A 14,275-nucleotide genomic window follows, 5' to 3' on the forward strand; every position below is an offset into this window, starting at 1 on the left:
GGTGTGAGAGGTGTTGCCCTGTTTGACTGTCCGGGCAACATCACCATCTGACAGGAGTGCACTATGCCTGCTGATCAATGAGGCAGAGGGTGTTGGACAAAGAATTCCAAATGGTGGGCCTAGACAGCTTAAGGGAAGGCCACCAGTGATTTGGCAAAGGGGAATGGGCTTGCACAAAAGGCCAGGGTTGAAGCAATGGCGAGTTTGAGATGGAAGTTGCAGGGCTGGAGGAAGCTGAAGGTAGGCAAAAGATAGGCCATAAAGTGATGTGAACACGTGTCAAAAAATACAGTTACATAATGCCTTAATTTTGGTTCTTTGGTGCTGTCTTGGTACCAAAATGGTGTCCATACCGTGTATGCACACTTCTGGTGCGGGCCTCGCAGATACCATTTTGGGTAGGTTGTTGGCGCGGTTGCTGGGAGTGTGCAGTGGAAGTATGCAGAGTAAGCAGATCATTATGTCATTCAATGTGTAATGCTGATTTCACACCCACGGTGCCATTTTTGACCTGAATGCTCCTTCTAACTGCTAACTCCTTCTCTTGACCTTGGACAGCTGAACATACTTTCAGCAGCAGGAGGGACCCCCTCACCAACACTATTTAAAGGGATCATCATCTACATTCAGTGTAGTTGCGGTTTGATTTCTACTGGCTGCTGCTGAGTTAGTAGAAGTGTTTTGTGGTTTGTACCACTTAAAGTTGGGAAGTCTACAGTGAGTGTTGTGGCACATGGTGAATGCTTTGGTTCTGACCTCATGGATTCTGCTCAGACCACTTGTTCCTGTTAATGGGTTCAGTAGTTTCTATCCTCCTTGGCGTGCAGTGTGACTGGAGAGTGAGCAGAGGCAATACAAGCTTCTCAAAAGAGGGAGGACAAAGAGGGGGAGAGGAGGATCATGAAGGATCATTGACCTGAAACATTAACTTTGTTTCTCTCTCCATAGATGCTGCCTGACCTGAATATTTCTAGGATTTTCTGTTTTTATTTCTTGCATTACTTCAGTCTGAGCTTCCACTGCAGCAGTTAGATGTTGAGTGGCTTCTGCTTGTGCTGCAGTGGAAGCTGAGACATTGGCCGTCAGATGTTGTATCTTAGTTGGGTCCACAAGTGTGGTAGTGGAGTTAACCACCACTTCCACGCAGGAAAGGATGGTCTCCAAGCTCTACGCAAAGCCCTTTGCAAGGTTAGTGCCGGACTCCCCTGTGCTCCTTGACAGTGGCCATTGGCTTTCTGGCAGGCCTGTCAATTCACCAAGCATTTCCATGTGCATGCACATCAGCCGCCTTCTGAAGGACATTGTCCTCTGCAGCAGAATTCGTGTGCGTCCTTGCTCTCTAGGGAGGTTGCACTTGCACTACCATTTCCCACTGCCCTGGCTGCAGGCCACTTGTGTCTGGTGTCTCACCACATGCAGCTCCTGCCTGTAAGCTAGGAGCTTGTAAAGTCTGTGAGCTGGTGGCTGTGTGAGTTCGAGCGATTGTGCTTCTTCATCAGTTCCTTCTTGCTGCTGCACCACTGCCTTCAGGCTGCAGTTCTTGGGTATCTGAAAGGAAAAGGCACAAGGGTAGGGTTGTGGTGATGGGAGGGTGGAAAAGCAAGAGGTGCATGCTTAGACCATTTGCAGCTTTTAAATCTTCACCTGCAGCCAAAATGCATCTCCTCTTTAAGCAGTGTAGGCTGACTAAGTAGTGCAGACGAGCTTAAAGTAATGCTGATGTGTAACTACAAAAAGATGTTTATGCAGCTCCCACTTATATATAAGTATCTGAGCTGCTGCATGGTCTGCCTGAGTGCTGTGAAGGTGCTCCTGAAGAGGGAGTGACTTCCTCTGAGGAATCATCACCATCCTCCTGGACCACCTCCTGCTGGATGCTTGAAGACCCTGTGGGAGATTAAAGAATGAATTAGAATTATCAAGGTAAAATGTTTTCAGTGATCATAATGCATATGATTATATTTCACTCACTGCTGACATTAAGTCAGTATGTGTGAGTGCTGTAGCCATGTGGCTGTCTGATATTTAATTCTGTCACCAGGTAGCTGGGAGGCCTCATTTCCCCGTCTCCGACGGCCAAACATGCCGAGACTTCACTGACGTTCAGTGTCTCCTCCTCTGCGGCTGTCAGTTGCGCCATGGCTGGAGGGCCACCTCCAGTTCTCTGACTCTCCCTCGTGTTCTCTGCTCTCTTCATAGTGCTAAGGACTATCTCAGCTGCCATTTCAGTGCAATTCTGAAGTACTGCTGCACCCTCAAAGCTTATCATCTTTTGAATTAGAAGTTAAACTGAGGCATCATCTACTTGCTCAGGTGGACCCAGAGAGTCCGGTTTCATTATTCAAAGACAAACAGAAGAGTTCTCTTGGTGTAAAATAAAAACAGAAAAATGCTGGAAATACTCAGCAGGTCTGACAGCATCTGTGGAGAGAGAAGCAGAGTTCATGTTGCATGACCTTTCATCAGAACTGGCAAAGGTTAGAAATGTAATAGGTTCTAAGCAAGTGAAGCGGGGGTGAGGGGGACGAGAAACAAAAGGGAAGGTGTGTGATAGGGCAGAGGGCAGGAGAGATTAAATGACAAAGATGTCATGGGACAGAGGCAAAGGGAGTGCTAATGGTGTGGTGAAAGACAAAGCACTAGTTCAGATACCATGTTAATGACATTATAATAGCTCTGTCCAAAAGCACAAATGTGAAAAACCAAGTTTAAGGCAGGCACATGGTTAATAAAATAAAATAATAATAAAAAGGCCTGTCATGCTCTGAAATTATTGAATTCATTGTTGAGTCCGGAAGGCTGTAGGGTGTCTAATCAGAAAATGAGGTGCTGTTCCTTGAGCTTGCGTTGATGTTCACTGGAACACTGCAGCAGACCAACGACAGAAATATGGGTGAGAGAGCAAAATGCTAAATTGAAATGGCAAGCAACCAGAAACTCAGTCATGCTTGCGGACTGAATGGAGGTGTTCCACAAAGAGTTCACCCAATCTGCATTTGGTCTTCTCAGTGTAGAGGCGACCGCATTATGAGCAGCGAATGCAGTATACTGTATTCTGTCCTATCACACACCTGACTTTTTGTTTTCTTTCCCCCCCCACCCCAGCTTCACTTGCTTAAAACCTGTTACATTTATAACCTTTGCTAGTTCTGATGAAAGGTCACAGACCTGAAACGTTAACTCTGCTTCTCTCTCCACAGATGCTGCCAGACCTGCTGAGTATTTCCAGCATTTTTTTGTTTTTAATTGAGATTTCCAGCATCCGCAGTGTTTTGCTTTTATTTTAGCGTTCGCTTGGTGTCCTGGTCAATATTTAACCAACATTAATGCTACTGAAACAGATGACCTGGTCCTCTATCTCATTGTGGGACCTTTCTGTGGGCAAATCGGGCTGCTACATTGACCTACATAACATTGGCTGCACTTTAAAAAGTATTTCATTGGTTGGCAAATATTTTGGGATATCTTGAGGATATGAGAGCCACAGTATAAATACAAGTTCTTTCTTTAATAAAATTTTTTAAGAGTTTGATATATTCATTAGTAATTCTCCATCTTTGAAATTTGTGTAATTTTTAAGTAAACGATAATGCATAAATTTGATTATTTATGACAATGATGAATCGTAGTATCCTTATGGCACAGAAGAAGGCCATTTAGTCCATTGAATCCTTGCTGGCTCTCTGTAACGCATTCCAGGTAATCATGATGAAGAAAGATGAGTTAAAGAAAATTATGTGAGTTGATCCTGACCTATTCTCAGTGATGTGAATTGTTAAAAGTTTAAGGGGGAGAAATTTGTTCACACTAGGCAGACTTGCCTCAATCCCCCGGGGGTAATCAGAACTTTGTGGCCCGCATAATGTTTTTCATTGATATCATTGAAGAATGTCATGCAGGTTGTCTTTTTTACAGATATCACAGAAGCTTAGTTTGACTAAGTTATTAAATACTTCCCAGCAAAGTAAAGAAAATGGTAAGTTGTTGAGAAAATAATTGAAAATAAATTTGAGCACTGATTTACTCGATGTGTAGTTAATATGCTGTTTCTCTGTTTTACTTTAGTGCATGGAAAGACTAACTCTGCCAAAGTCCAAAATGTGGATATTTTGGGTCCAGTTGAATCAGATATAGATAGTGAGGAAGAGTCAGAAGAAGACAGTGGAGGTGAAGAAGAAATTAAAGAGAATAGTCACTCGCTAACCCGACCTTCACCCCAGCCCAAGCCACCTTTACTCGCTTCTCCTCCAACAGCTGTCTCTTCAGCCAGCTCCTTTATAAAAGCTCAGTCAAATTCCACCCCATTTAAAGGCTACAAGCAGGTAAATTATTATGCCTAGATTCAGTGTTCCTTTTATAATTGTTTGAATTTCCTCCTAAGTGGTGCAGTGAAGATCTGTGAGGGAAATTGTTGACTGTTAATCCAAAAACAACTGAAACGGAAGGTAATCAATAGCTGGGATAATACAAACAAAGAGGAGCATGGTACAGAATGTGTTTGTGAAAAGGAAGAAAGCAATGATCAGGAGGATGACGAAGAAGGGGATTGACAAATAGGAAGATGAAGATAGTATCAGTGAAATAGGACTTGGAGGTGAAGTTAATTCAGACAAAGAATGCAATAAGATGAAACTGAAAGGTATTTATTGGAGCATAATCGAAAAAGATGGAGAGAATAATGAAATGAAAAGTATTGAGTTTGAAAGTAACCAAATCGGAACTCAGTGATGCCATTGATTCCCTAGCCAGCGGAAAAGCCCCTGGGAAGGACAGCATTACCCCTGAAATAATCAAGAGTGCCAAGCCTGCTATACTCTCAGCACTACATGAACTGCTATGCCTGTGCTGGGACGAGGAAGCAGTACCCCAGGACATGCGCGATGCCAACATCATCACCCTCTATAAAAACAAAGGTGACCGCGGTGACTGCAACAACTACCGTGGAATCTCCCTGCTCAGCATAGTCGGGAAAGTCTTTGCTCGAGTCGCTCTGAACAGGCTCCAGAAGCTGGCCGAGCGCGTCTACCCTGAGGCACAGTGTGGCTTTCGTGCAGAGAGATCGACTATTGACATGCTGTTCTCCCTTCGTCAGATACAAGAGAAATGCCGTGAACAACAGATGCCCCTCTACATTGCTTTCATTGATCTCACCAAAGCCTTTGACCTCGTCAGCAGACGTGGTCTCTTCAGACTACTAGAAAAGATCGGATGTCCACCAAAGCTACTAAGTATCATCACCTCATTCCATGACAATATGAAAGGCACAATTCAACATGGTGGCTCCTCATCAGAGCCCTTTCCTATCCTGAGTGGTGTGAAACAGGGCTGTGTTCTCGCACCCACACTTTTTGGGATTTTCTTCTCCCTGCTGCTTTCACATGCGTTCAAATCCTCTGAAGAAGGAATTTTCCTCCACACAAGATCAGGGGGCAGGTTGTTCAACCTTGCCCGTCTAAGAGCGAAGTCCAAAGTACGGAAAGTCCTCATCAGAGAACTCCTCTTTGCTGACGATGCTGCTTTAACATCTCACACTGAAGAGTGCCTGCAGAGTCTCATCAACAGGTTTGCGTCTGCCTGCAATGAATTTGGCCTAACCATCAGCCTCAAGAAAACGAACATCATGGGGCAGGATGTCAGAAATGCTCCATCCATCAATATTGGCGACCACGCTCTGGAAGTGGTTCAAGAGTTCACCTACCTAGGCTCAACTATCACCAGTAACCTGTCTCTAGATGCAGAAATCAACAAGCGCATGGGTAAGGCTTCCACTGCTATGTCCAGACTGGCCAAGAGAGTGTGGGAAAATGGCGCACTGACACGGAACACAAAAGTCCGAGTGTATCAGGCCTGTGTCCTCAGTACCTTGCTCTACGGCAGCGAGGCCTGGACAACGTATGCCAGCCAAGAGCGACGTCTCAATTCATTCCATCTTCGCTGCCTTCGGAGAATACTTGGCATCAGGTGGCAGGACTATATCTCCAACACAGAAGTCCTTGAAGCGGCCAACATCCCCAGCTTGTACACACTACTGAGTCAGAGGCGCTTGAGATGGCTTGGCCATGTGAGCCGCATGGAAGATGGCAGGATCCCCAAAGACACATTGTACAGCGAGCTCGCCACTGGTATCAGACCCACCGGCCGTCCATGTCTCCGTTATAAAGACGTCTGCAAACGCGACATGAAATCGTGTGACATTGATCACAAGTCGTGGGAGTCAGTTGCCAGCATTCGCCAGAGCTGGCGGGCAGCCATAAAGACAGGGCTAAATTGTGGCGAGTCGAAGAGACTTAGTAGTTGGCAGGAAAAAAGACAGAGGCGCAAGGGGAGAGCCAACTGTGCAACAGCCCCAACAAACAAATTTCTCTGCAGCACCTGTGGAAGAGCCTGTCACTCCAGAATTGGCCTTTATAGCCACTCCAGGCGCTGCTTCACAAACCACTGACCACCTCCAGGCGCGTATCCATTGTCTCTCGAGATAAGGAGGCCCAAAAGAAAGAAAAGAAAAGAAAGAATCGAAAAAGATGGAGAGAATAATGAAATGAAAAGTATTGAGTTTGAAAGTAGGCCAGGGCACATTTAAGACTTGGCAGTCAAGGATGATCTAGAAGAAAAGAAAAGTTTTTTTAAAAAAATGAGAAAACCCATTCAATCTCAAACAAACAATCAAAGTACATGCTCTCTTGGTTCAGGCACTGGTGATAAAATGACACCAAAAATCATAATGTTTGTAATAAAAAGCAAGAATGTTTACTTGTGAGATATCATTGTACAGAAGAAAGGTCTATTTTGTTCAGAACAAATGATACAAAGACTGTTAAAGAGTGACAGTCATGACATTAGAAATGATGAGTGTTAAATTGTCTTGATCTTAGAGAAATCAATAACGGTAATTTCAACAATTGCACTGCTATGACAAATAAAAGCCATCATAATCAAAGAGGAAACTTTTTAGTTGAGTCTGATTCTATATCGTGGAGCCGTGAAGTGCAATAAAATAAAACACATTGTTAATGTACACTCTCAATGAAAAGTAAATGTAGATGTGCAACTGTTGAAACATGAGAGTCAAAATGCACGGACTGTGGTAGATAAGTTGGTGAGCTGCAGGCACAGATAGCCATGTGGGAGTACGATGGTGTGGCAATAACAGACCTGGCTCAAAAAAAGGCAGAATTGGGTGTTAAATATTCTTGATATTGAGTATTCATTGAGTAATGCTGAGTATTTCCAGCATTTCTTGTTCTTATTTCAGATTTCCAGCATCTGCAGTATTTTGCTTTTATTTATTATAGAAGAATTTCTGAAATATGTTCAGGAGAATTTTCTAGATTAGTATGTTTCTGGCTTAATGAGGAAGGAGGCATTGATGGATCTGGTTCTGGGGAATGAAGTGGGTCAAGTGGATCAAAAGGCAGTAGGGGAACATTTAGGGGACAGTGATTATAGTATTATAAGGTTTGGGTTAGCTATGGAAAAGGACAAAGAGCAGTCTAGAGTAAAAATAAAAATTGAGGGAGGGCCCAAGTAAATTGAAATCATAGTTGGGCAGGCAAAGCTGTAACAGAACAATGGGCTGCCTTTAAAGAGGAGATAGTTCAGGTACAGTTGACGTACATTCCCACGAGGGGGAAAGGTAATACAAACAAAACCAGAGCTCCCTGGATGATGAAAAAGAGAGCAAGTTGAAGCAGAAAAATGTTTTGTATGGCAGATGTCAGGTTGATAATAAAAGTGATAACCACGCTGAATATAGGAAGTTCAGAGGGGAAGTGAGAAAAGAATTAGGAGTAGCAAAGAGTGAGTATGAGAAAAGACTGGCAGCTAACATAAAAGCAAATCCAAAAGTATTTTATAGATATATAAATAGTAAAAGGATGGTAAAAGAGGAGTGGGGTGATTAGAGACTGAAAAGGAGGTTTATGTACGGAGGCAGAGGGCATGCTTGAGGTACTAAATAAGTACTTTGCATCTGTTTCTACCAAGGAAGAAGATGTTGCCAAGTCATAGTGAAAGGAGGTAATTAAGAAACAGAATGGGCTAAAAATTAATAAAGAGAAAGTATTAGAAAGGTTGGTTGTACTTAAAGTTGATAAATCAACAGGACCGGATGGGATGCATCCGAGGATGCTGAGGGAAATAAGGGTGACAATTGTGGAGGCACTGGCCATAATCTTCCAGACGTCCTTAGATACAGGGATGCTGCGAGAGGACTGGAGAATTGTAAATATTACACGCTTGTTCAAAAAAGTATGTAAGGTTAAGCCCAGCAACTACAAGCCAGTTTAACCTCGGTGGTGGGAAAGCTTTTAGAAATGATAATCCAGAACAAAATTCTAATACATGTCTAAAAAAACTTGATTGAATTTTTCGAGGAGGTGACTAGATGTGTAGATGAGAGTAAAGCAGTTGATGTAGTCTGCACAGACTTCAGTAAGGCTTTTGATAAGGTCCTGCATGGGAGATTAGTTAAGAAGGTAAGAGCCCATGGGATCCAGGGTAATTTGGCAAATTGGATCCAAAATTGGCTTAGGGGCAGGAGGCAGAGGGTGATGGTTGAGGGTTGTTTTTGCGAGTGGATGTCTGTGACCAGTGGTGTACCGCAGGGATCTGTGACAGGACCCTTGCTGTTTGTAGTGTACATTAATGATTTAGACGTGAATATAGGAGGTATGATCAGTAAGTTTGCACCCTTTCCCAGGGTGGAAGTGTCAGTTACTAGGGGACATAGGTTTAAGGTGCGAGGGGCAAAGTTTAGAGGGGATGTGCGAGGCAAGTTCTTTACACAGAGGGTGGTGAGTGCCTGGAACTTGCTGCCTGGGGAGGTGGTGGAAAAAGGTACGATAGCGACGTTTAAGAGGCATCTTGACAAATACATGAATAGGATGGGAATAGAGGGATATGGTCCCCGGAAGTGCAGAAGGTTTTAGTTTAGGCAGGCATCAAGATCGGCGCAGGCTTGGAGGGCCGAATGGCCTGTTCTTGTGCTGTTCTGTTCTTTGTTCTATGACACGAAAGTCGGTGGTGTCATAAATAGTGAGGAGCAAAGCCTTAGATTACAGGACGATATAGATGGGCTGGTAAGCTGGGCAGAGCAGCGGCAAATGGAATTTAATCCTGAGAAGTGTGAGGTGATGCATTTTGGGAGGACTAACAAGGCAAGGGAATATACAATGGTTGGTAGGACCCTAGGAAGTACAGAGGGACCTTGGTGTACTTGTCCATAGATCACTGAAGGCAGCAGCACAGGGAGATAAGGTGGTTAGGAAGGCATATGGGATACTTGTCTTTATTAGCTGAGGCATAGAATATAAGAGCAGGGAGGTTATGATGGAGCTGTATAAAACACCAGTTAGGCCACAGCTGGAGTACTGTGTACAGTTCTGGTCGCCACACTATAGGAAGGATGTGATTGCACTGGAGAAGGTGCAGAGGACATTCACCAGGATGTTGCCGGGGCTGGAGTATTTCAGCTATGAATAGAGACTGGATAGGCTAGGGTTGTTTTCCTTAGAGCAGAGAAGGCTGAGGGGGAACCTGGTAGAGGTATACAAAATTATGAGGGGCATTGATAGGATATATAGGAAGAAACTTTTTCCTTTAGCGGAGAGGTCAATAATCAGGGGGCAAAGATTTAAGGTCAGGGGCAGGAGGTTGAGAGGGGATTTGAGGAAAGTATTTTCACCCAGAGGGTGGTTGGAATCTGGAACACTGCCTGAAGGGGTGGTAGGGGCAGGAACCCTCACAACATTTAAGGAGTAATTAGATGAGCACTTGAAGTGCCATAGCATACAAGGCTATGGGCCAAGTGCTGGAAAATGGGATTAGAATAGATAGATGTTTGATGGCTGGCTCAGACACGATGGGCCGAAGGGCCTGTTTCTGTGCTGTATAACTCTATGACTGTAAGTACATTTCAGGTTTTGAAAACAAAAGATAAATAAGCAGAAGAAATGAAGAATGTCTTACTAATACCCATGCTCAAAAAATCTTTACAGAAGTGGGATAACTTGGCTGAAAATATTGTGGTACCCAACCAAGTAAGCAGTTCTACCGAGAAAGATGTTGATTCTGGATAAAGAACAATAGCAGCAGAATTTCCCTGATACATAAATCAGTGTTGATAATGCTTAAGAAATTAGAAAGTTGCCAAGAGATGTTAAACCTGAAGAATTTGGTGCAAAAAGCGATATAAGCAAAAAACATCTCCATAAATACTCGATGTAAAACTAGATAATGAACATTTTAGAATTGATTTGAGTGAAAACAAAGACATTGATGGTGATGTTAGATTTTAAATTAAGTAAATCTTCAAAATGATGTGCAACAGAGGCACAAGAAACTTTAATATCTGGCAAATATCCAAACCAACTGATGGATCCTAAAGATGTGTCTGAGTTGCGCATTTTCTATGGCCATGTCATAGACAAAGGAACTGAAAATCAACACCATTACCATGGCTTTGTAGAAGATACTGAATTACCAAATATCCACTAAATCACAATAGTACAGTTGATACAATTATTCAAGAAGAGCGCTGCGTTGAATTGAGTTCTCAGGCTGCCAGCATTGAAATGATGAGAACTCCATAAATCTGAATCTTTATAATGGAGCTGAACTGTCGAAGGGGTACAGAAACGCTAATTACTGCAGCTGATCAGAATGTGAATGTAATAGATTTTAAATCTTGTGCAGCAGCAGTTCTTTAGTACTTCAAAAAATAATAAAGCTGCTCCAGTTTTATTTTGTTCTGACAAGTTCAAGCAACCACCCTCTGTTTCATTTTGCTAAATTAGATATTTTTAATATAATTGAATATGACCAACCTGTTCTAATTTACTAATAAAATATTTTTAAAATCTAGAGCAGTTGTTTTATTGCATTTTCCCAGTTGATAGGTTTGGGGTTACTGTGGTTTGCCTAATGATCTTTGATATTAGTAAGGATGTTCTTCATTTAGGTACCCTTTCAATCACTTAGTTTATTTTAATTTTAAAATTCCTGTGATCTGTTTCATTGGTTGAAACAGAAGCCTGGAGTAAAACATATTGTTAGCTGATTGAAAGAGGTGATGTGAAAATGACAGCTACCACTACAGCAAAGAGATAGTAGATTCTCAATTTGCTGTCTAGGCATTGCAGCTTGGTCATTTGTTATAGAAGTTATTGATTTCAATGGAAATGAAAATTGGCTGTTTCTATAATGGGTGGCTGATCCACAGTGCCAGTTTTATGCTCAGGTGGCAAGTTGAAAATCTACTCTTTTGTCATCTTCGTTTTCTTTAGAATGTTGTGCCGTCTCTCTTTCTTTTCTAACTTAGTTAAATTGTAATTTCTTGAATCCAGTTACTTTTTGGATGTTTACATATGTAACAACTTTTTGTTGTAATCAAATTATAAAACTAACAAGTATTTTTCTGGAATCTGAACATTTATTTCCTGAAACCTTTTACTATAATTTGTTTAAAATCAAGAGGACAAAATTTACTTTCTTCTGCAATCTGTAACTTTAGTATATGAAATTTTGTATCTGGTGTTATACAATAGGATTAGAAATAATTTTTATGAAATCTTTAATCTTGTACAGGACAGATCCTTGGAAGAGGAGACGCGGCCTGTAGAAATGAGTTCAACAAACTCCAGAATTGCAGCAGTGGGACCTGTTAATCTTGATGGAGCTTCCACATATACTGCTCAGGTGCAAGAAGCTTCCCACCAAAAAAATAGAAGAGGTAGCTATGAGGCATATTTTTTACATATCAGTAATTTAGGATTGATTGCCTACTACTTTATTGTTTGACTGCATCCTCAAACAAATACTTTTTTTCAAATCGCCAAGTTATAGGAAGGCGGCACTATGAATTTTAGCCCATTAGATGCATATGCAATTAACAGCTAGCAAAACAGTTACATTGCTTGGTTAAGTAAGTGCAGCGCTCTAATCTTGGCCAGTAAATTTTCTGAATATTTTGAGAGCATGGCTGGACGCATCCAATTTCTCATAACATAGGAAGATTCTAATGCAAGTTTATAAGTTGCCAAAGCAGTCAACTGATGGCATGAGAACTTTTTAAATTTGGTTCAACCAAACAGGAAGGTTTTTAGTTTCAGATTGATGATCTTTCATCAGAACTGGGCATACTTTTCCCAGTTCAGATGAAAGGTCATCGACCTGAAATGCTAACTCTGTTTCTCTCTCCACAGATGCTGCTAGACCTGTGAGTATTTCCAGCATTTGCAGTTTTATTTCGGATTTCCAGCATCCAACGTATTTTGCTGTTGTTGCAGGGTTTTCGAGACATTTTTCTGCATTTGACAGTGCTATATAAATGCAAATTGCTGTTGTTATAGTAATATATGCATCTACATATATCTACTCCAAGCATGTGAATTGGTCTTTTGGAAGGCGTCTCTCACTGAATTCCTAAGTCAGATCGGGGTCTGACTCTGAAGTTACACTGCCATTGTTACAGAAGTAGCAACGTAACTCAGTAAGATGCTATTAACGTCCTTGTGCCTGGTCACCTGATATTCCTCTTCCAACATTGTGCATAAGCTATGCCCATGGGATACTTACCGGAATTGTAGAAAAGTACTCCAGTACTAATGCTTTATGTCAGGAGACCAAAGGTGTGCTCAGTAATAGAGTGGGCAGCAGCCCTGTGTCAGTAACTTACGTGTAGGCCACATGCTGAACTTAAAACTTTTTTTTGCACTTAAAATGTGATATCTGTATTCAAATAAATATATTATTTGACAATCACCAGAAGAATCTATTCATGGAACCCTGTCTTTGACTTGCCATTTTTGTCAGAATGTATATAGCCTGTACCTTTTCTATCTTATATTTAATTTTGTCTCGCTATTGGTCTGCTATTTAGTATGTAATTTTTATCCTGGCCCTGATCTTTCATCCTACTGAAATTGACATTTCCAGTCTGGTGGTACTTATGTTGGACCCCTCTTTATCCTTATTTTCAATATAGTTAGATTATGGTCAATATTTCTAAAAGTCCTACTTTTATGTCAAATACTTGAATCAAATCTGACACTGCATTGTTCTTTGGACCGGAAGCTTACTGGTTATAGAAACGGTTCAGTATGCATTCCATTTTGATCACAAACCTTTGTCTTATCCTCCTTGCTGTAATTACATAATTGCAATTCTCTTACTATTGCAAGGCTGTATAAATTACCTGTAAATCCCATCCTTGATTTCCACTACTTGACAATCTACTGTGCCCTCCCAATATGGTAATGGATGCCTTAATATTCCTTAACTCTACCTAGGCAGACTCTATCTGACCACTGCCATTAATAATAAAACAACTTTCTTTGGTTAAAATTGCATCTTGAGTAAGGCTGTCCTTTTCTCTTTTCTGTCTCTAACTCTAAACTTTATAGCCAGGAATATTTAATTCCCTTGTGCTTTGTTCCTTCCCCAGCTATTCTTTCTGTGAGGACATCTACTTTGTGTTTCAATCAGCCCCAGAATTCAACCCACTTCCCTAGATATAAAAAGTACTCTCTTCTAGCATCATTTGAGCCATGTCTTTCCAACCGTCCTGGCCAGTTGGAAGTGTCTGATGCACCTCTTATCCTTGTAGGTAATTGTCAACTTGCCTCTGTGGTAGTACTTTTGCCTCTGAGTCAAAAGGTAATGGGTTCAAGCCCTGCTAAAGGGCGGGAGGATAATATCTAGGCTGACATTTCTTTGCATGTCCTAAGGGAGTGCTGCAGTACCAGATGCTGTCTTTTGGATGCAACATTAAACCAGGCCCCTGTCTGAATGTTTGTTTAGGTGGACATAGATAATCCCATTGCACTATTCAAAGATCAGCAGTCATATTATGGCCAACAATTATTCCTGAACGAAGTCACCAAAGTGTTAGCGGGAATGAATCTAGAAGAATCACTCAACACTCAGGTCTGCTCCAATGTCAAACAGTTTATTTAGTTACGCCAGTGGGGAGCAGGTCACTGGGCTGTCCAGATGCCTCTCCACTGAACAAAGGAAAATCATCCATACTTATACATTTTCAAACAGTTACTCAGCCCATCCTGGCCGGACATGGTCCAATCACAACGATTATCGATTATATACATTGATTATTAGAGCCAATAGAAGCGGTTACTAGGCATAGAGGGGCTGTATGACCGGCCCATACACAGATAGGGGATTACTCATGATGTTTTCACCTCGTATCAGGCTAGCACCTTTGTCAGCATTCCACAAGGGTGTCTGCTTTTCATTTTAATTAGCCTTTTGTTTGAGATTG

The 14,275-nt window shown here is 41.8% G+C and overlaps 1 protein-coding gene across 8 annotated transcripts in view; it reads left to right on the forward strand.

Annotated features, from left to right (window-relative positions):
* The window catches only part of si:ch211-272n13.3 (ankyrin repeat domain-containing protein 26), a 260,148-nt gene that overhangs the window by 67,013 nt on the left and 178,860 nt on the right, over positions 1-14,275 (forward strand). For all 8 annotated transcript variants that reach the window (XR_010976854.1, XR_010976855.1, XM_068050522.1 and 5 more), the window contains 3 exons: positions 3,916-3,976; positions 4,066-4,322; positions 11,584-11,728. Coding sequence is in view for 6 of the 8 variants with exons in the window: in XM_068050522.1 (XP_067906623.1) it covers positions 3,916-3,976; positions 4,066-4,322; positions 11,584-11,728 (463 nt within the window). In the remaining 2 variants the exon portion in view is untranslated. The remainder of the gene's footprint in view (positions 1-3,915; positions 3,977-4,065; positions 4,323-11,583; positions 11,729-14,275) is intronic.

This window comes from Heterodontus francisci, chromosome 18, assembly GCF_036365525.1.
Source record: "Heterodontus francisci isolate sHetFra1 chromosome 18, sHetFra1.hap1, whole genome shotgun sequence".
NCBI classification, from domain to species: Eukaryota; Metazoa; Chordata; class Chondrichthyes; order Heterodontiformes; family Heterodontidae; genus Heterodontus; species Heterodontus francisci.